Source organism: Melospiza georgiana, chromosome 5 (genome assembly GCF_028018845.1).
Source record: "Melospiza georgiana isolate bMelGeo1 chromosome 5, bMelGeo1.pri, whole genome shotgun sequence".
In the NCBI taxonomy this organism is placed as follows: domain Eukaryota; kingdom Metazoa; phylum Chordata; class Aves; order Passeriformes; family Passerellidae; genus Melospiza; species Melospiza georgiana.
Genome location: NC_080434.1, coordinates 57,614,252 through 57,636,000, shown reverse-complemented (window position 1 = coordinate 57,636,000; position 21,749 = coordinate 57,614,252). Strand labels below are relative to the sequence as shown.

The following is a 21,749-nucleotide window of genomic DNA, read 5'->3' as shown; positions in this document are numbered from 1 at the left end:
CAAACACAAAAATGTCAGCGTAAACAGTCTGCAATTAAAAAATATTAGCATATCAACAAGGTGTGCTGTGAAATCAAGAATTGTAAGGTCACCCTCACCCCGTAAGTCTCATCAGAAGCATTTTAATGCAAAAGCTGTAATCATAGAATTACTGGCTTTAAACCACTGAATTCCCTGAGGGAAGTTTTATAATGCAAAGGATTGTAATCATATTTGATTTTCTTTATAGCTAACGCTGCATGGAGATCTGAAAAAATCACTGTTAATCTAAGCCAGACAACATAGGACTTAAATGAAAATGTAAAACAATATCTCAAAATGATGTTCATGCTGATTGCAGGAGGAAGGGGGAAAGAAAAGAGAGGGAAGAAAGGATCTCTATTTGACTGTCCTTTTTCCTTGCTGGGTTTTCTGCATAGGCTATGCAGCAGATACCTGCTAAAAATAGAATGTGTTTTTAAGTTTAGAACTTTGTTTATCTCAAGAAAAACCTGACTGTCTTTTCAGGGAAAGGATAAGCATTAGAAGTTTGATTTGGTTTTGGTCTTGCAAGACTTAGAAACTGCTTTTAGCTTAGAAATCTCTTTCTCAGAAGAGTAAACATTTAATTGTTCGGAGAATTCTCAGGCTTCAGAGAGCTGTACTGATATGCATGATGTTATGATAAAGAATTTCAGACTTATTTCTGGTTTACAAAAGCAATTGGAAAAACATATGAGTAATTGTTCTTGAAGAGTTGTTGCTAAATTTGAAGCAGACGCAATGGAATTCAGATTGTTCTGAGTATTTTTAAGAAAAAAGATGCTGGAGTTATACCTCTGTTCAGAATTTAGCGTGCATTCAGGGTTGCAAAGGACAAAGGGGAGCCCAGGACCATGTGAATAAGCAGCCCATGTGTCCAAGGCTGGACATTACTCACGTCAAAGGCACTGGAAACTGCCACTGGTTTCCTTGAGGCTTGGCTGGGCTCTGAGCACACATTCAAGCTTAGCACCATTGGACACCATTATAAACAACTTCTGATTTACTTGCAGAATCACTGACACTCTCAGGAAGATGATGAGCATCATACAAACACATCTTAGTTCAGAGCACAGACACTGATGCAAAGAATACGTTACATTGCTTTCAGAACAGCAAACCCAACAATTCTTGTCAGATAATCTTTTTTTTTGTCTGTTTCAAAAGAAAATTACTGTGAAGGATAATGTCTGGCACTACTCAAGTACAAGCATTATAGAGGAATATAATGTTATCAATTAAAAATAATGTCTCATCAATACTTTATTACTAAATGTTAATTTTTCACATTTCATATGAACACAGAATGCCATTTGTCTTAACCTCCTAGCTATGCTGAGGTTTAAACATAAACCTGAATTTTGCACAAATCAAGGGCAGATTTATTACAAAGCTGTCAAAAAGGAGCCAAAATGACCCACCAGTCTATTTGGAGTGACTAATTAATGGATAGATACAACTCATTGTTAGAACTGCTTCGGTTCATGATGGGTCTTGTCATATGAAATCAAGAAAGTAATCTCAGGAAACTTGTTAGACTTATGGTCTATGTGAAGGAAGTCAGGCACAAAAAAGAAGTGGAACAACTCTTGGAGGCAGTTTTGAGTAGTTTTCAATGAAATTGTATTTTCTGCATGCAGTGGGATACCAAACTGCTCCTGCTCATCCCTCATATCTTGTTCTATGGATGAGCTTCTCCTGTGTAAAATGATCAGCCTGGGGGCAAACCAGTTCCTCACGTTACTTGGAAGGCTACTTTGAAACACTTCCACTTGAATTGAAGCAGTTAGATTGACTGGATGTAAGCCCTTAGCTCAGGCAGAAGGTAACTCTTGTCAGCTGAAACCTAAGTGCACTCCTCCTTGTTCCTGCTAAAGAAAATGGATTAACATCAAGCACCACATTGGTTAGGTAACCCAAAAGAGAACTGAAGCTCTGTGATTTCTGAGTATTATTGCTGTCTTCTGGCTGAAGGAACACAAACTCAGTAACATGACTTTATTTCTGCTCCTGATTGGATGACTAAATCTTTGAATGGGTGAGTAATAAACAAAAGAATGACGAAGAGTAAGTCATGCTTTCCAGACTCCATTTTAGAAGAATAATCACTGGTCAAAGTTTTGAAAGCTTCCGTATTTTGCAAATGTTTTCACATGGAAGTAATGATAACCCAAATAATTTAAGTAAAGGACGTCAGCAGGTGATACAATCTGTCCATGTCTACTTATGGAAAAAATATCACCATGTCTGAATTTATCCATTTTCTGGGTTTTTAGAGGCTGTAAGCTCTGAGTTCTCAGCCACACAGCTCAGGATCTTACTCACTTCATTTAAGCCTAATCAGCCTTTCCCAGAGAGGTTACAGCAGCATTACATAGGGTTCAAAGACAGGTCATGAGAGTAACTATGGCAGGTAAAAGTCATATACAAAGAGACTGAAAGTTCTTCTGCTTTGTAGTATTTGCTCCTGGGCTTTTCTAAACAGCTATACTGAAAGAAGGGTGATAAATAATATAGGAGAATGGTAAAGCCTTTCTGCCTCTATATGGAAATACATTTACCCTGTTTCTGCCTTCTATTCCTACTCCCTCTTCTCCCCATGTAACAGTGAAGAAGCAAAAATGCAACTTTCATTTGATTTTTTTTTCTGTCTGCAGGTTTCCTCTGGAGCAACTGCAAAGGCTTTGACCTGGATACAGTACTAATATAGATATTTAATTTTTTTACCTGTTTCCCTTTGGAGGAAGTGCTGAACACAATTGTTTCTACTTCACTCAGAGGTTGCTAACAGTAGAATTTTTGTAAGGGAGCGATACAGCTATTTCAGTCTATAAATATCAACAGCAAGCCTAGAAAGCTCTCATTGTTTGCTACATGGCAGGTGATCCGTGTAATCCCTTTCCAGTGCTGGCAGTTTTAGCTAATGCACTTTTAGAGGGGAGAGATTTCCAGACACACACGTGTATGCATTTACATGGACACATATTTACCCGTGTCCACCTCCATCTCACACACATGTGTATGCATGCACACCTGTTTACCTGTGTCCATCTCCATCTCCACGCACAGTCACACGCGCACACGTGTATACATGCACGCTTATTCACCCTGTCCATCTCCACACACACACATGCATATACACGCACACATATTTACCGTGTCCATCTCTGTACACACACACATGTACAGATGCACACATATATACTGTGTCCATCTCCACACTCACACACACTCACATGTGTACACACACACTTTACCCTGTCCCTCTCCACATTCACATGCATTCACATGCACACATATTCACCCTGTCCCTCTGCACACTCATTCACACGCATTCACCCTTTCCCCTCTCCATACTCACACACACACATATTCACCCTGTCCCTGTCCACACTAACACACACACATGTGTTTATACACACATCTTTACTCTGTCCATCTCCACACTCTCACACTCACACACAAATGCATACACACATACATTCACCCTGTCCCTCTCCACACACACACACACGCACATTCATTCTGTCCCTCTCCACACACACGCACATTCACCTGTCCCTCTGCACACTCACACACACACATACACACACACTCACACACTCACACTCACACACATTCACCCTGTCCTTCTCCACACACACACACACTCACACACATTCACCTGTCCCTCTCCCCACACACACACACTCACACACATTCACCTGTCCCTCTCCACACTCACACACACACATACACACACACTCTCACACTCACACTCACACACATTCACCCTGTCCCTCTGCACACACACACACACTCACACTCACACACATTCACCTGTCCCTCTCCACACACACACACACACACACTCACACACACTCACACTCATTCACCTGTCCCTCTCCACACACACACACACACACACACACACTCACACACATTCACCCGTCCCTCTCCACACACACACAGACACACAGACACACAGACACATTCACCCGTCCCTCTCCACACACACACACACACACACACACACACACACATTCACCTGTTCCTATCCACACACACACACACACACACACACACACACACACACACACACACGCACTCACACACATTCACCCGTCCCTCTCCACACACACACACACACACACACACACACACACACACACACACACACACACACACACACACACACACACACACACGCACTCACACACATTCACCCGTCCCTCTCCACACACACACACACACACACACACACACACACACACACACACACACACACACACACACACACACACACACACACATTCACCCGTCCCTCTCCACACACACACTCACACTCACACACACACATACACACACACACTCACACTCACACACACGCACACATTCACCTGTCCCTCTCCACACACACACACACACACACACACACACACACACTCACACACCTTCACCTGTCCCTCTGCCGTTCCCCCCGCCCCGCAGGAGCCGCCGCCCTCCCGGTGCCCGCAGCCGCCCCGGCTCGGGGCTGCCCGGCGCGGCCGGCAGGTGGCGCTGCGGGGCCGCGCTCCCGGGGCCGCCCCGCCCGGGGATCGGGGGAACGGGAGGGAGCGGGAGGGAAAGGAGCGGCTCCCTTTGGTTCTTTTTGCCGCTTCGTAAACTCAGCGAACTTCGGTCGGCCGGCCGCGTCCCTCCGGGCTGCCGGCGATGAACGCCCCCTCGCAGTCGGGAGGCAAAACAAAACCATCTGCCATCGACCACTGCCCGGGCAGTGCTCGCCCTCCCGCCCCTGCCGCGCCTCGGGAGCGATGGCCCCCGTGCTGCCAGCGCGGCCGGGCGGCAGGAGCGGCTCTGCACCCACTGCCCGTCAGACACCGCCGCCGGGGGCCGGGCAGGGCCGGGCAGGGCGCGGGGCCGGGGCAGGAGCGGGCACTCCGCGCTCCTCAGTGGAGGTCTGGGAGGAGGGAAAGCGGAGGCGGGAGGATCCGCGAGGATCCAGGTAGATCCAGCTTTTACCGCTTACCAAAAGCCACCGGCAGCAGGACCTCCGCCTCCTCCTCCCTCCCCCTCCATCCCTCCCTCCTCCCCTAACTCCGTCCCTCCCTCCCTCCCCTGCCCCTCCGCGATGAGAGAAGGGCCAAGTCGGTCTCTGCCAGGCAGCAGCGGTCTCTGCCAGGGGCAGACGGATCGCTTCCATGTCGCAGGGTGACTGCTAGCCCTGCGGAGCTCCCCCGGCCGGGCCGGGCCGGGCCGGGCGGGCAGGCGGCGGGCGGGCAGTGCCCCGCTCGGGGGGATGCTGGCGGCGGGGGATGCGGAGCCGGCCGCGGAATAACATGGGGGGCGGCCACTCCCACAGGGCGCCCGTCTTCGACGAGAATGAGGACGGTGAGTGCGGAGCTGTCCGCGGTACCGAGCCGCGCCTCTCCCGGCGCCGCGGCGGCCCCGGGCGGCTCCGGCCCCGCTCCGTGCGGGAGCCGCGGGCGCGGAGCCTCCCCCGGGCCGCGGGTGCGGGTGCGGGTGCGCTGCCCGCCTTTGTCCTGCCGTCCGCTCCGGCAGAGCGGGAGGCTCGCGTCTAGCACATCGCCAGCCGGGCTTTAAGCACATGGCAGGTAGCTTCGAGCCCGCGTTTATGAATGGGCATCGCGTGTGAGATGGATGCCCACGCTTCTGGTTTTGTTTATAGTTGTCGCTTTGCCCACCTGCCTGTTTTAAATGGTGATGTCTCTCGTACTCTATACTTATTCCATCACCTTTACTTTCTGAAACTTTTTTTTAGCATGTTCTATTACTACGAGGTTCTAGTCCCTACCTAGATAATGTGTCATAAGAAAGTATATCTTGTAAAGTTTGTGGAAGGCAATGGAAAAGTTTGCCTAAAATGTGGTGTTTCTTTGCTCTTTATGCATTTCAGTGTAATTTTCCAATGTAGACTGTATTTAATTAGAATTATGTGAATGCATTTCAGTTAAAATAATTTTGGTTCTCAAAGCAGAGAGAACACAGCACTCTCAGTGAGCAGATATTTGTACATTAATGTAGAAATATTTTTAATGTTACTTATGGGATGGATGTTGCTGCCTATCTAGGCAATGGGTGCTTAATTTTGAGGAACTTCCCTGGAAGTTCCCAATATATTTTATTAGGAAGTGATTGTGCCCTAATAGACTCACATTGGTTTTCTTGGTTTCATAACAAGTCAAAACACGTATGTTCTGTCCTGTATGTTCAGGGCACATGGAGATACTCGTATTGTTTTCCCAGTAGGGGGGAAAAGTCTTAAATGCAGATAAAGTGCTTGAAAGGGTGACTGCATCTTGCATTTAAGATGAGATTACCATTTCCTATTCCTCGGCAAAGCGTGGTGAGGTGTGGTTTACAGCACTCCATTGTTTGTGTGGGGAATGGGACAGATCGTGTACAATTTGTTGAGGAGCCATAGCTGCCATTTCCTTGTACTGATAGAAAATTTCAGACCTTTACCATAGGTCAAGCTGGGCAAACATACAAGTGGGAAAGAGCCCCCCTCACCTCCCCCCAGGCAAAGTCTCAACCATGCTCAGGTGGGGCTGCAAACCTTGAGGAAACTCGCTGAGAAATACTCCAGAATGAAAGCATGAAAAGTTAATCTTGTCCAGACAGCCTAAGGTAAAAAGATACCCACACTCCTGCCTTTGAAGACTTCTAATTGGATTCTCTAAGCTAGCAGTTTCCATGAACTATTACCATGTTTATTTTTTTCCCCATGCTACAAAACTGTGGTCAGTTTTTGAACAAAATCAACAAAGTTCAATAGTAAATTATTGCAGAAAAGACTTCAAGGCACTTAGTTCTCTTTCTATCCAGAAAGCATTTCTGCAATGCAGCCATTATTAACAGCTAATAAAAAAAAAGAGCACATGAAATATTTATGGATTTCAATTAGGCCATTATTTATTCTTTGCATGGTTTTGTTTTGTTCTGAGGTGGTTTTCCCCATTATGAATGTTGCTAACATAACCTTTTAGTCCTCTTAATATATTTTGCTTGACACAACCATCTAGTTCAGAAGAGTCCATTGCTCTTGAAACAATAACCAATTTCCAATAGTACTTACAAAAGTACTTACATTCAGGATGGCATTTTCCCAAGTACCTAAACAATATGGGGAAATATCTCCTGTTTGAAATTGTATCTAACAGGATTTAATGCAAAATGAAGCTGTTTTTCCTTATTCCCACTAGTAGCTATAAAAGTCACCATTTCCCACAATATTGGACTCAACATATAATAATAATAAAAAAAAGTTAATGAAAAGTATAACAAGAAAAAGTGGATTTGTTTCTTGAAATGGTGTAATTGCTCAAGAAGAATAATCAATTCATAGAGAACTGAATAAGTAAGTTGTGTATGAATAGGAAGATGTAGGAATGTTATAAACTAATCTATTTAGTGTATTGTGTATAATGTCACAGCTGCCTCTTGAAATTATAAAAATGAACAGTAAAAAAGTATTGCCATTTTATATCCATGCATGTTTATGATGAGCATAGAATAAAACATGAATTTTGGAAGTAGAGGTTTAAAGCCATTTATCATCACTCTGGAAATCATAGAAAAAAGTTACTTACACAGTGTATTATTTAATAAATAAATATATGAAAATAGTGTATGTAGAGCACCCAGATGCTGCCTGACAAGCTTATGGGGTTTCTGTTCCAGAGTTACCTCCTGCTTTCTGATGAGAACAGTTATTGAGCCCCTGAGCAGATCTAAAACCTGTAAGCTGAATGTAGACTCCCCTCCATGCTCATAATAATAGAAAATATTCTGGAGAACCAGAAGCCTGAACTTCATGCTGTTAGTTCCCAGTTATTAGACCCAGTACAACACATCATTATCATACACTAATCTTTTTAAAGGCAGTGATGCATACCATTTTTACCAGCTACATTAGTTCTCTGTGTTCCATTTTTATTAGAAAGATCTTCCAGAAGTTCACTCTTTGAATGGTCAGAAGTATCTGTTTTCGTGACTAGGTTTCTTCACCTACTTACAAGATTTGTGTTGAATTCAAGCTTTGTTGGTTTAAAATGCTCTCCCCCTCCATGATTATTCTGGGGCTTTGATAGACAGCAAAAATGTCCCCTCTCACTCTTTGATTTGCAGGGAAACCTTTTCTAATTTTCTATTATTTCTACTGCTTTCTCATTTCCTGTGTCCTGCATCTGTTTGCATTTGAACCTGTCTTGGTTTCACACAGATAACCCAAATTATACACAGAATTGTAGCTGAGTTTTCCCCAGGACCATGTGTTGGAAAGAATACATCCTGTTCTCTACTGGAAGTAAGTTCTAGCACAGTGTATAATTCCATGTGCCCTTTCCATGGACGTACCGTGTGAATAGTTCCGTCACCCTGGGGTCAGTGCCCTCTCAGTAACTTCCACTGATGAACTCCAATCCACATTAGGAGATTTGGTGCTTCTATGTACATGGCCTTTTGCAGGACTGAATTTTGGTCCACTTCTATTATTCATAGTCTCAAAGATGATCACTTACTTCTTTCCTTGCAACACTCTGATTCTTTTTAATACAATGTTTTAAATTATGACCACACTCTTCATGTCAGTTATCAAGACCACTGAACACTTTGTGTGAGTATTCAGCTGGATCATATCCAGACTTAATCTTCTTTGCTTTTAACCCCTGCCAGCCTCGTATTTCCCTTTTCTAAATAATATTTTTTCCTTTGTTACTGCCGTGGTTTAACCCAAGCAGGACCTCACTCAGCCCCACACAGCCACTTGCTCACTCCCCAGGTGGGATGAGGGAGAGGATCAGAGGAACAAAAGTTACATGGGTTGATATAAAGACAGTTTAATAGGGAAAGCAAAAGCTGTGCACCCAAACAGTGCAAAACAAGGAATTTATTCACTGCTTCCCAGGGGCAGGCAGTGCTCAGCCATAGCCAGGAGAGCCGGGCCAATAACGTGTGATGGTGACTCGGGCAGACAAATGGCATCACACTGAATGTTTCCCCCTTCCTTCATCATCCAACTTTGCATACTGAGCACGAAGCCACAGGGATGAGGTGTGAGATGTGGGATATCCCTGGGTCAGCTGTCCTGGCTGTGTCCCCTCCCAGCCCCTTGTGCACCCCCAGCCTCCTCTCTGCTGGGGTGGGATGATGGACAGGAAAGGCCTTGGCTCTGTGGAAGGGCTGCTCAGCAATAGCTAAAATATCCCTGAGCTCTGTTTCCAGCATGAATCCCAAGCACAGCCCCACACTTGCTGCTCTGAGAAAATTAACTTTATTCCAGCCAAAACCAGCACAGCTCCCCACCTTGCCTTTTGTCAGTTTATCCTGACCTTATTCAGCTTTGCTTATACCTTCTTACGTGTCATTCCACAGAAACTGAGAAAAATTAAATTTAAGCCAACTCTACCATCTACAAAATAAGTTTGTCATCAAGGAAAAATGTCTGGTTACTCATGTGCAAATAAACTTCTGGTAAAACCATGTTGTATTTATCTAATTTTCTCTTCTTAGCCTAGGATAAGGCACAAGAACAGCTAGGAATAATCCAGGGAACAGAGCCCTTTGTTTGCCTAGACTTTGTGCCTAAAGATATAGAAAAATATGTTTCATTTCTTGATTTTTATTGCTGTATAGGTTGCACAGAGAACTACATCTGATGTTGTGCAGCATCACTACCCCTTACCAAAGCAAGACCCTTATATGGTGTGGAATTATAACATTTTTTCAGACATTTAAAAGGAGCTTTAAGCAAGATTCTACACAAATTATGTAGTCAATTCAGGTAAAAGGGAAACAGTTTTACTTTGGTTAATACCACTGAAGCAAAGGAACTTGACTCTCTCCACCTTGAATATTTCCTATTCCCATAACAACTACCCTCTCCTGCATATGGATATCCAGTGCTACTATCAGGAGAGCAAAGAAGTAAATTTTTCCTCATGTTCATCTCTTCAAAACCAGCAATATTCTCACAAGAATGGCAATAGAAGTGTAAGGCTAATATTCACCATTGGTAAATTCTCCTTGCAAATTCTCAGTAAATATCACAAGTAATGAATATATTAGCAATAACCTAGTGACTGTAAAGAGTGTCTTTCATGCTGGATTTGCTTGACTGTGTTCAGTTAAAATTTCAATCATATTCAAAGTGTGAAAATTAAATAGTCAAAAAGAATAATTTCGAAAAGAGCTGACTCAGGAGATATTACTACTATCAAACAGGAATAATGTATTTGCCTACATTGTGGTGGAAGATACAGAGGAAAGGATAAGAAATAAAGTGTTAGAAGCTAGAAGCTGGTCCTGCCAAGTGATATGGCAGTTGTATTTGATTATTTGGGGCTTAAAAAAATCAACTTTGCTACAGTTACTTTTAGAAATAAGTATTCTGAACTTTTAAAGAGCTTGTTTTTGCTTTTGGTGTACATGACTTTACATTTAAGGTAAATATGTATTTCCAGTGAGCATCCTGAAGGTGCAGAGCTGGAGCACCCCTCTGTGGAGGTCACCGTGACAGCTGTCCCTCAGCAGTGTGGTCCTGTCTGTGGGGAATGAGGCACAGCCTTGGCTTATTCTCCATGGCCAGAGCCTGATTCTCTGCAGTGCTTTGTTATCTACTTCAGGGAAGTGCTCAAGTCCCACTTCCCTGCCTGAGCCACCAGGCTTTGTTCTGCTGCAGTGCCAGAGCTGCAGAGCTCAATGGAAATCTTATGTACTAGAGAATATAGCATCCATCCTCTGGAGTTAAACTTCCAATTTGAAGTTGTAATTTAAAATTGATTTCTACCTCTCCTCTGCAGAAAAGCCTTCAGCTTAAATGAAGGATTTAAAATTGTTGGTGAGTGTCAGAAAACATCATTATTAAATGGCCAGCTGCTGCAAAGACTTGTACTAAAAGCCTAAAACGCAGATAAAGAGCCTAAGAAAAATGCCTGAAATTGGTATGGATTCAGGTAGCTAAATTCTGAACATAATGGCTGAGTTTATGTATAAGTGCAGTGAAAGCGGAAGAACCATAAAGTGACATAGGGAAAAATGACAAACAAGAGTTTTACTTAGAACCAATTTAAAGCAATGGTTAGATGTCAAAGTGAGTCAGATTGAGAACAGAGCATTCAGTGTGCAGTTATTGTCAGTGATCTGATGGTGCTCATCATCCTGCTGGCACACAGCTGTGATGGACAGTGCCTGATGCAGCCACAGAGCTGCTGCACAACACTCAGATCATGAGGATAATAACACACTCTTTTCTAACTACTTGTTTCACAAGATAAAGCCCTAAAGAACAGTAAAAATAACGGGTTGGAACCTAAATACCTTCTGTTAGAGAGAGCAGCAAACATCATGTGGGATCAATATTTCTGCTGGATTTTTATTTGTTCATGAAAGTTCTGTGGTGTGTTACGTTGCATTTTATTTTTTTCCTTGCAAAGATGAATATTCCAGTTCCCTTTAGTACTGAATTGGATAAGAATACCAAAATGTGGTTTAAAAACTGCTCAAAGGCTTTTCTGTTAAAACCACAGCTGTCAAAGGCATTATTTTATGCTGAATATCAATATTTTGGATAGATTAGATACAGACCACTGGATTTTTTAATACTTTGTTTTATGACCGTGTTGAATTTTATACAATTTTAGTTTGCATTTATTGAACTTAAGCCAGGAATTCATCATTATGTAAAGTGAAAAACACTTCAGAAACCCTAATACCAGTGTCTGTACAATCACAGAGCAAAATAGATCAATGTTGAGCTTACACTTACAGCATAATACACTTACAGCACAATATGAGACAGTGGGAGGATATAGACAAAAAGGAGAGCACAGAGCAATGTGATCATCTCAGGTAGCCACAGTGGTACCAAGTGCCAAACTGTTGTTCACAGTTTACATGGTCTGTGTCCAAGGAGGTTCAGAAGGAATATTGTGATATTGCAATCACCATCAGCCCTTATCTTCCCAGCCTGGGCTTTGGTACAATGCACACAAATAAAATGTGCACTTCTTCAGGCACTAAATGATAATTGGAGGTGAAGTTTAATACTATATCAGTTTACCTCTTTTACAGGGAGCCCTAAAGATGAATCTGGCACTTTCATCTTAGCTTCTTGTTGTCTCAAATGAGCTGCATCTCTGTTCCATTTGAATATCCTAAAAAGGTTGTGCAATATCAGATTTACATCACACTGTCAGGATTAGAGCAAAGATCCTTTCCAGGGACAGCTAAAGTATTTGTCAATTGTAGTTAACTTTACATCATCCAGATTCAACAAAATCTCTGCCAGCAATATCTTAGAGATGGTCCAGATAAATTTTCAAGATCCTTCCTAACAATATTTATTACATTTCCAAGATTTAGTTCTTCAGTGGAAACTTCCTTGTCAGGACCTCCATCTTAAACTACATTTCCAAGATTTAGTTCTTCAATGGAAATATCCTTGTCAGCGCCTCCATCTTAAACAAAGGCACCATGGAAATCATTGCTGCTGCATTTGTAGACTTCCAAAATTTGCAGAAGTGGTCGGCATGACACGTAACTCTACGAGTGTGAAGGAATTTCTTGTTGACTTGTTATTGAGGAAGTGCTCAGGAGAGGTAACATTTACTCTTGTTGCAATATGTGTTATGTGGTGTGCCTGGATATCAAGATAGGCTTTTTGTGAGTAAGTAAGTATAAATAATTCAAAGTTAACCAAGCAGTGAGCAAGGTAAACTTAGAGACTTCTATTCAAGATCAAGGAAAAATTTGTGAAATAAACTCAGAAAACAAGATTATTGTCTCAATCTCAACACCATTGCTTTTACAATCCCTCCTTCACAAATTCAGCCATTGTCTCCCATCCCTGCCCACAGCTGTTGCTTGAAGTGAAAAGGCTTTGCTCCCTCAGGTGTGCTGTTGTTGTTTTCTGTGCCAAAGAGCAGACTTTCAGAGAGCTGGGCTCTGAATGACTGGAAAAGCTGAATGGTGGAAGAGGTATAAATCTGAGAAGTAAATTTTTGGTTGTATCCCAGGACAAATGGTTTTCAAATGTACAGAGATATTAAACTGACTCTACTGCTCAATACTGGTTTCACTTCCAGTAGAGTTCAAAAGATCAGACAGCTTCCCATAGAAAAGGGGGAACAGATCTACCTCACCCCACCTGGCAGCAGCGGGACAGACACTGAGCCCAGGCCATGAAAGTGAAGGAGTTCCTTGATGTGGATGTGTGAATGTGGGTTACAAGGCCAGCAGTACCTACTAGGGGGCTTTTTGTGAACCTGGGGTACCACACTGTCCAATGAATGAAGTTCAGCCTAGAATCAAATGTTGTACCTGACTGAATTAGAAAATCTTTGGGAAATAAACATGGTAAGGAATTATGGTCTTGTTCATAGATCCTCAGAGAACTGCCTCACCAGAACTGTCTTTGTACAGTACTTTCTGAATGTGTGCATCAATCCAAAGAAGGCAGGGTTTTGTTGGCCAAGCACAAGACTCACTCTTTTCTGCATTTCTCATTAAAAAAGCAAGTTTGAGAAGGCAGAAGTTGAAATCATCCTGAAGCAAAACCTGGTGGGCAGTGACACCTGTGACTAAACACTGAAGGGTGAGATAGAGGAAAGAATGTCAAGTTATTTTGGTGGTTTCACAACATTTTGACTTAGCCAGAGTGAGCTGATGGGAAAGGTGTGGAAGAGAAAAGGTTGCTACTGACATCAATCAATACAAAGTAAAAATTCTTAGACAGTATTCAATTAAAAAGGAAAACTTCCAGTTCAGTCTGGTAGAGGAGCTCCACAGCATCCTGTCAGGGTAAAACATGTGAGGGGAAGGAGCAAGAGGTACAGGACACCCACCAAACTCAGCAGGAAAAGCCTGGACTTTTTGGAGGGGGAAGAGCAGCAGCAGTAAGCAGTGTGCACATCAAGGGTGTTATATCTCTCTTGAGCACAGTTCTACTCAGTTTCATGAGCTAGTTAAATTGATTACCTTGAATGACATTACTTACTGCCTAATGTAGGCCTATGCTGAGCTGTTGCCTAATTTGCTGTTGTACTTTTGAACACTGCGTATGTAAGCTTCCCTGCAACAGGAAAAAGATGATGATTATATAAACATGAAAAACTGAATAGATCAATAAAAGTTATTTCCTTAACTAAATCATATTCTGAGTTTCCTTGGACTCAATCAAAATCCAGCATGAGTAGCAAATACAGGGTCTTAGAAAAACTAACAGGCAAATGTCTTTTTTTTCCCCTGTGGTTAAAGAAGAACAAAGTTGGTTTGCTTTCTAGGGTCCAGTGTCTAATACACTGAATGTTTTGAAGAATAACACTGTTTTTTATTTGGCTGCACTTGATCCCAGGAAACTATTTTCTTTATCAGAAATGTGTGTTCAAACCACACTGTATCTGCAGATGAGCACTGGTGGGGCCCAAGATGCCTCCACCTTCTCAGTGCAAGAGGATGTTGAGCATAAATATGTTCATCAGGACTTAGAACTGATTTTCTTAATGCAGTATTTGCTGGAACATCCTTGTATTTCATTTTAGAGCCTTAGAAATTAACATTATACTGTTTAAATTTTACAGTAAATGTATACAGTACAGTTTTATAGTTAGGCCAAAATAGACTATTTATATGCTACAATATAGTACTGTACCTTTATAAAACACACATTTCTGGACGAAAGAGGAGAGAAAGAAGGCATCTGTTCATTGTGAGTACTACCAGGCTTTCCCTTTCAGATTCCTCACTTACTAAAATCTGGCAAATAGAATGAAAGCACTGCCTGGGACGTGTGTTCAGCTTGTCCTCAAGAAAACCTGAATGTTATACATTGGTCTGTTCCCTTAAGCAGTCAGCATTCACCTCAAATATCCATCAACAAGGGGATGAGGAGGGTTGTACTTTGTATCACAGAAATGAGGCCTTCTTTCCTTTTGCTCCTAAATAAGTTATTTTCCACTCCAATAATTAGAAGACTTATTTACATGCAGCTCTCATATGCTCAATTTGACCTCATCTTTAACTCCTTAATTCCCACTTTGACTCTCATCAAACTGTATTTTTATAAGGAAATGAAACAGTCTGAATGGAAAGGCTAGGATTTGTGAAGTCACTGGACAGGTCTGGTTTTAATCACTGGAAATTGGAACTCTGCAAAAAGGTGTTTGTAAAAGTCTTCTTAGTTCATCACCTCCCTTCTAAAGACTATCAGCTTTCTGTATTTTCTGACCTGGCAAGGAAAGCTTACAGGAGATTGGGGCTTTATGGACATGGTTTAGTGGTGGACTTGGCAGTGTTAGGTTTATGGTTGGGCTTAAAGATCTTAAATGCCTTTTCCAACATAAAAAACATTGTATGATTCTTTGCTTTCAGTTTATTTTACTGGTAGTCAGTACCTCAAGGTTCTTCCTGTTTTGCATATGATTTATTTCTGCTATACCTAATGGAAGATTCTTTATAATCAATTTCTCTCCCACACCCTTTTTCTATGATTGCTGTCACAGGTCTTGATACAAAAGTATCAAGCACTGCAATGCTTTTGTTCTTAGAAATGTTGTATTGTATTTTCTGATATGGATATTCAGTACAATGTAGACACCTAAGTTTCATTCTTCCTGTAATTAAGACAGAGATATTTTCCTTTTAAATTGAAGGATGATTCTTAGAAAGCTTTACCAGGGTTGGTGGAAGCTTATTTAAACAGGTTTTTGAGGCTCTAGTGATAACTGAAGATGGTTGATGAATCTGAAATTTATTTCCCAAATTTTATATTCCCATAAATATTTTCTTTATAATATCACAACATAGTATGAAAGTTTCTGTTCTATACTTCATTAAACTTTTTCTATTTTGAAAAAAGCTTGTTTATATATATTCATTAAATCTACCCTACAGTTTGTTTACCTGACTCAAAATATGAATAAATCAATGCTTTTAACTTCTATCTGGTAATATTTTGTTGATTTTGTGTGATTCCCACTTTATTTCTCATTTTCTTTATTTTCTTTTCTTGTTCTTTAAGAAATAAATATCAATTCTAGTTCTTTGAAATTTAGAAACATTTAGATAAGTTCTACACCTGATGTATTTTTCTGTCCTGTCATTTTTTTGCTTGGTATGATCCTGAATAAAAAAGAGCAGTGATTTCATCATTCTATTGTTAACACTGTTCTGTGTAAGAAGGACTAAGTTGTATTTAGTAAGGTAAATACAGTACAAGGCAACCTGCTGCAGTGGACAAAAAATACTTTCCTTCTTTTTCCTACTTTTGCAGCGATAAGGCAACACCTTCTGTTCCTTATTTAAGATATAAAAATGCAAACTGAGTTAATCCTTCCAGTAATTATAATTTCCTTTTGAGATTGTTCCACCTCCCTTGCTGAGCAATGAGAACTGTTCTTAGCTCCCTTGTTAAAACAAAGATGCAATATAATCACAAAATCACTGTCAGCCTCCTGAGTGTCCTTCACACCTTTCTGAAACTATCTTCCACTTCCCCTGGACTGCTTTCACATTATGTTAGGAAGATTGATTTTGTGCCTTTTGGGGTGAGGTTTAGATAAATCTCTTTCCAAGCTGTAAAGCCTGCAAATGCTTTTGGGGCAATACCACATCTTAAGGACTGTGAACTGCTATGCAGAGCTTGAAGTCAAACAACAAGAGATCATCAAAAGATCACTTTGAGAAGTAGGAAAAGTCATTCTCTGAAGCCCAGATCATATTAGACTGTTTTAGCATGTGAAAACTACAGAAATACAATCTTATGTGTGGGGAATTGCTGTAAAACCAAGTTAGCTTTTATTGAGATTGGTTTGGACATAACACAAGGGACAGATTTGCCAGAAGTTTTATGCAGATTCATGAGATTCTTCTCTGCCCAGCCTTTTCATGTGATTTTTCAGTAACTGCATGCCAATTATGCCCTTATTGCCACATCTTTTCCTGCCCAGTGAGATGCCTTTGAGATCTCTTGCTCAAGTTTTTGAGCTAAGTTATTAAACTAGAGGTTTTTTGTATGGTGCAAATAATAATAACAGATGAAAAGTACTTTAGAAAGAGAAATTTATTTTTAGTGTGAAATTCTCCATAAAAATCTCAGTATTGAAAGACTTTCTGGAAGGATTTATTGACCTTTATTGAACAAAATTGTCAGCACTAAGTGCTGTGCAATTTTGCTGGAAAAGAGTCATAGTGTAGTTAACACTTGCTGTCGATCCAAATGTTCAGCAGGGCAATAATTTTTTCTTTTGGATTTAGTGAGCTCTCTGTTGATAACAGGGGAAGAGAGCAGCTACAGTAAAGTTGCCTGGGCAGCTTCAAAATAGCAAAACAAACTTATTTACAATCATCCAGTCTATTTTGTCCTTTTTTTCCTTTCTTATTTTAAATCATAGTTTAGGAAAAGGACTGGGCATCAAGTTCACAGGTGTTGGCTGTGGCTGTGGGAGGCAGCACATCCAGGTAGAGGCAAATTCCAGCTGTTGCTGGGATAACATCTGCTCTCTGAATGGCTTCCACAAGGCTTTTCTGAGAGTGAGGAGAGGTTCTGCCTGCTGTTTAGAAAGGATTGAGTAGTGTGTGGCAGTGCAGAGACACCTTGTTTTCAGTGGTTTCAAGCACTTGGGCTGAGTGCTGCCTTGACTTCAGCTCCTTGATGCTCCCGAGCCAGGAGCCGTCGGTCTGTCCCAGCGGTGTCGGATGAAGCACAGCCATGGATTCTAAACTGCCGTAGCAGAAGGCAGCCCTTTCACTGTTGTAGCTGTCCATTTCAGAGAAAAGATTGTGGCATTCAGGTTTCTCACTTGTGAGATGCAGAGAATTTTAAGCGCTTCCCTGAGCATACAAATACTTGAGAGTCACTGCAGGCTGCTCTCAGCCCTCTAACCTTCCTCTGCTGGTAGTGCATACACATCCTGTGATCCACAGACATATGTGGATCAATGACATCCTGGATTTTTGAATGACAGGATGTCCTGGATATTGTAAAAATCTTCCTGAAGCCCTGCATTCCAATTTGGAAAAGAAGAATACACCCCAGCAGATCACCCAAAAAATATTGCTGGCAACTGTTGTATACAACATGTTTCTTCTAGTCTTTAATGATATGATTTCCAGTCCTTTTCACAACCTGTAAATAAAAAAAAAAGCCGTGATATATATTTTTTGCTATGTTGTAAGTTTTCCATTCTGTACTGTGAAGAAGCCAAGGTTGTTTAATGTTATTTTCATAGATAACCAGAAGAAGCTCTGATATATGATTTGCCATTTTATTCTAGTTAAGAAAATATAATATAAACACACATATATTTTAGAGGCTATCTCTCTCTCTCCCTCTTTTTCTCTATATATACACAGAGGTTTTTTTATATACTTTACTCTCATCAAAACAAACCCAGTGTATGCAGTAGGGAACTCTAGAACTGAGTCACCAATATTCATTATTTTCATCTAACATCTATAATTAAACTCATTTGAGGTTCTATTTCTGTGGTTATACAGAACTGGTATGGCACATTTAGTGCCACTGAATGTTTTAGGCACTAAGCCTTCTGCTACATTGAGCAATTTTATCCTCTGCAGCTCGCTATTTGTTTGTGCTTTGCACCTAATAACTTCTGTAGTTAAAATTAGAACTTGTGTTCTCTACATTAATATCTATCAGCTCCCCAACCTGCTTGCCAAGGGAATAGTTTTATTTTTGCCTGTTGTGAGATGATATGAGGTAAATCTAAGTTGTAGCTTAGAGTCTAATGACCTGCTGTTAATGCCAACACCCAGCCATAACCTGGATATTGTGGCTGGTCTGAAGTCCTCCTCCTCTCCTCAGTCACCTCTGTACCAGCTGACCTGAGGGGGATTTGGTTTGTTTCCCAAGTGTATCTATGTTTGCTTCGCTTGAAGTCTTTAATATTTCACTTCAGTTGTGGTTTTAATCTCAGATGGCCACAAAATACCACACACCTCCTTGCTCACTCTGCCCCCCTTCCCAGCTGGATAGAGAGGAGAATAAGGTAAAACACATGGGTTGAGATAAGAATATAATTGAAATAAAGTAAATTATAATAATGATTATAGCAATAATAATAAACAACACTATAATAGATACAAAGAAGAAAATTAACTCTATTCCAGCTGAAACAAGGACAACTCCTAATCTTAGCAGTGGGTAGATAAGATGAAGTGCCTGCTTTCTTTATTCATATTTACTCTTTTCTGCAGTGAACAGTCCTATCAGATTTGGTGTAATTGCTTGTGGACTGTAAATAAGCATATTTATAAATAACTTGTAAAATAAATATACAAGGATTTCCCAGAAGTAAGAAGCACAATGATGAGAGAATAAATCATCAGCACCAAGTATAAAAACTTCTACAGTTAGATGGTCATTTTATGTTGTCAGCCCATTTTTTTCAGTCTTCATAGAAATATTACCCATTCCATCATCAAATATTCATCGGTAAACACTGAGATGAAGAAATATGTCTTGCACTGAAATGATGGAAGTTTTTATGAATTAAATATAGCTGCTATAATTGGTTTTTCCCCCTACCCTTTCTATACCATCCTGAATAGAAACAACCACAAAAAAGTGATGTATACAAAGGTGTTAATGATTATTAATAGGGCAGGATATCGCGTCATCTGAAGCTGGAAAAAATTGATCATATTTGATCAACAATAATTTAGTCTGGAGTATGTAGGTAAAAAAAAAACCTTTTGTGAGACCTGCTTTCTTCCAAAATGGCAGAGAAGGTGGAGTGATTCCTATGCAAGTAGATGATTCACACAGAGAAATATTATGAACCCTAGCTAAAATCAAAAAGAAGCCTCTTCCTGGCTCCAGATAACTCTAAAAATCAGAACTGCCAAGATGAGTTCAGGTCAGTGCCTTTACAACCTCAGAGGCTGGGATTTGAGGTTCCATCTCTAAAATGGATTTTATTTTTCTAAGAAATATAACTTGGCTTGAAACACTTGGAACACCTACGAATAAAATGCAACTTGGGCAATGAAGTACACAGTGAAAGTCATTTAACTGCAGAGGATGGATAACTATGGGTAGGCTAACAGATAGAATTGATGGAGGAGGTCAGCCCTCTTAAAAGTGTGCTGTGTCTTTTATTTAAACAGTCAATAGAAATCTGGCCAGTTTAAGAGGTGTCTAGTGTCTGCTGGACTCTGAGGTGTTACTTTGTGGTCAGCCAGTAATGGAATACTTGAAATTTTCTTTAATTCTCCTCTACTGGAGATCTGGCCCTTTAATGTACTCACTAGGTGTGCTGTGTATTTAATGAAATACTGTTTTTTTCCATGATGAGGAGCAGTTTTCCTGTTCACAATCCCCACTGTACCCACATCTAATGCTGTGTGACCCCGCTACCTGCAGCTGGATCCCCAGGCTGTGGCTGGGATGTGCCACAGCAGTGGAGCAGGCAGGGACACCCCAGACACACTTCTGCTGCCAGCTAGAACTGGTGTCATTTATTTGAAGCCCACGGTGATGGGTTTGGTTTAAACTCACCAAATCGGAAGCAATCCCAATTGAAATGGGAATAATTCTGATCTTTAGTGTCCTTTCCCACCCCAAGTGTTTAATTTGTAGTTGTGGTTAAAAATAGAAGAGATATTTTTTCAATATTCAGCTCTGGAGAGAGACTCCTCATGTCTTAGGTTCTGAATTCATAAGAGAAAGAGAACAGCTCCTACTGTCTCTAGGTGTTTGAGTAAAATCTTCTTCACATGGGTCCCCAGCCTCCCATTAACATAGCACCAAGACTCATTTTATCTGCAAGAACAATTCCTTCAGAGGCACTGCCCGGAGGAGCTGAGAGCAAAGAGGTTTATTCACTTCCTCTGGCATGCTTGGAATTACAGAGACCTTTGCATGGATAAGATTGATGGATGTCTCACTAAGGATTTTGTTGTTAACTTAATTTAAAGAATTTTCCTTCACCTGGGGATCGTTCTGATAAATTTTATAGCAGGAGAAAACAGTTTGGTACACTGATATTTGACATTTTATTCCCATAGCAACTTCTCTCAGAGAGCCTTCCAGTTCAGTTATTAATGAGGTTATTTTCATAGAAAATCTGAGGGAGGTGAATATTCCCACTTTCCAGCTGAAAAAGATGCTTCATAGTCCATTATGTGTATCCTGATCTCAGAGGGAAGTCTATTACAGTAAAGTGAAATTTAGATTTTCTATATTGTAGCAATACATTTTCTCAAGGAGTATCTTTTCTGCTGCTTATAGCTGTCAACCTGTTTCTCCTTGCAATGATTTCAGAGATTGTTTTTGTCAGCTCATCCATAAGAGAACAACACGGTCGATCAGAATCTCTCTTTTCTCAACAAAAGGGTGCTGTGTTTTATCACTTAACAGAGGTCTTACATTTTAAGTTGGAGCAGCTCCTGAAACTTTTCTCCTTAGTGTCAATGTCTTTTGAAAGAGCTATGAAAAGCATGGAGACTCAGAGGCTTCCCTGCTATTCAGTGGCTGTGATAAGGGCCAGGACATCAATCCAGCTGGTCCTTGATGACTTCTGATGTTTCCAGTGGTGCTGCTAAGTTAAGAGCTTTTCTGCACCAAATCTCTGTCCTGTCACAAACCAGAACTGTTTTGATGGCAGCAAAAAGGGATCTTTAATTCACATGTTCACTGATCTAAAAAATAATTCACTGACTTGTGGGTTTATAATAGTAAAATTTTGTAGATTGCTGGCTATAGTAGG

At 41.0% G+C, this 21,749-nt stretch overlaps 1 protein-coding gene across 2 annotated transcripts in view; it reads left to right on the top strand.

Annotated features, from left to right (window-relative positions):
- The first annotated feature begins 5,315 nt into the window (after positions 1 to 5,315).
- The window catches only part of STK32B (serine/threonine kinase 32B), a 155,887-nt gene continuing 139,453 nt past the window's right edge, over positions 5,316 to 21,749 (top strand). For both annotated transcript variants that reach the window (XM_058024838.1, XM_058024839.1), the window contains exon 1: positions 5,316 to 5,391. In XM_058024838.1, the coding sequence (XP_057880821.1) occupies positions 5,316 to 5,391 (76 nt within the window). The remainder of the gene's footprint in view (positions 5,392 to 21,749) is intronic.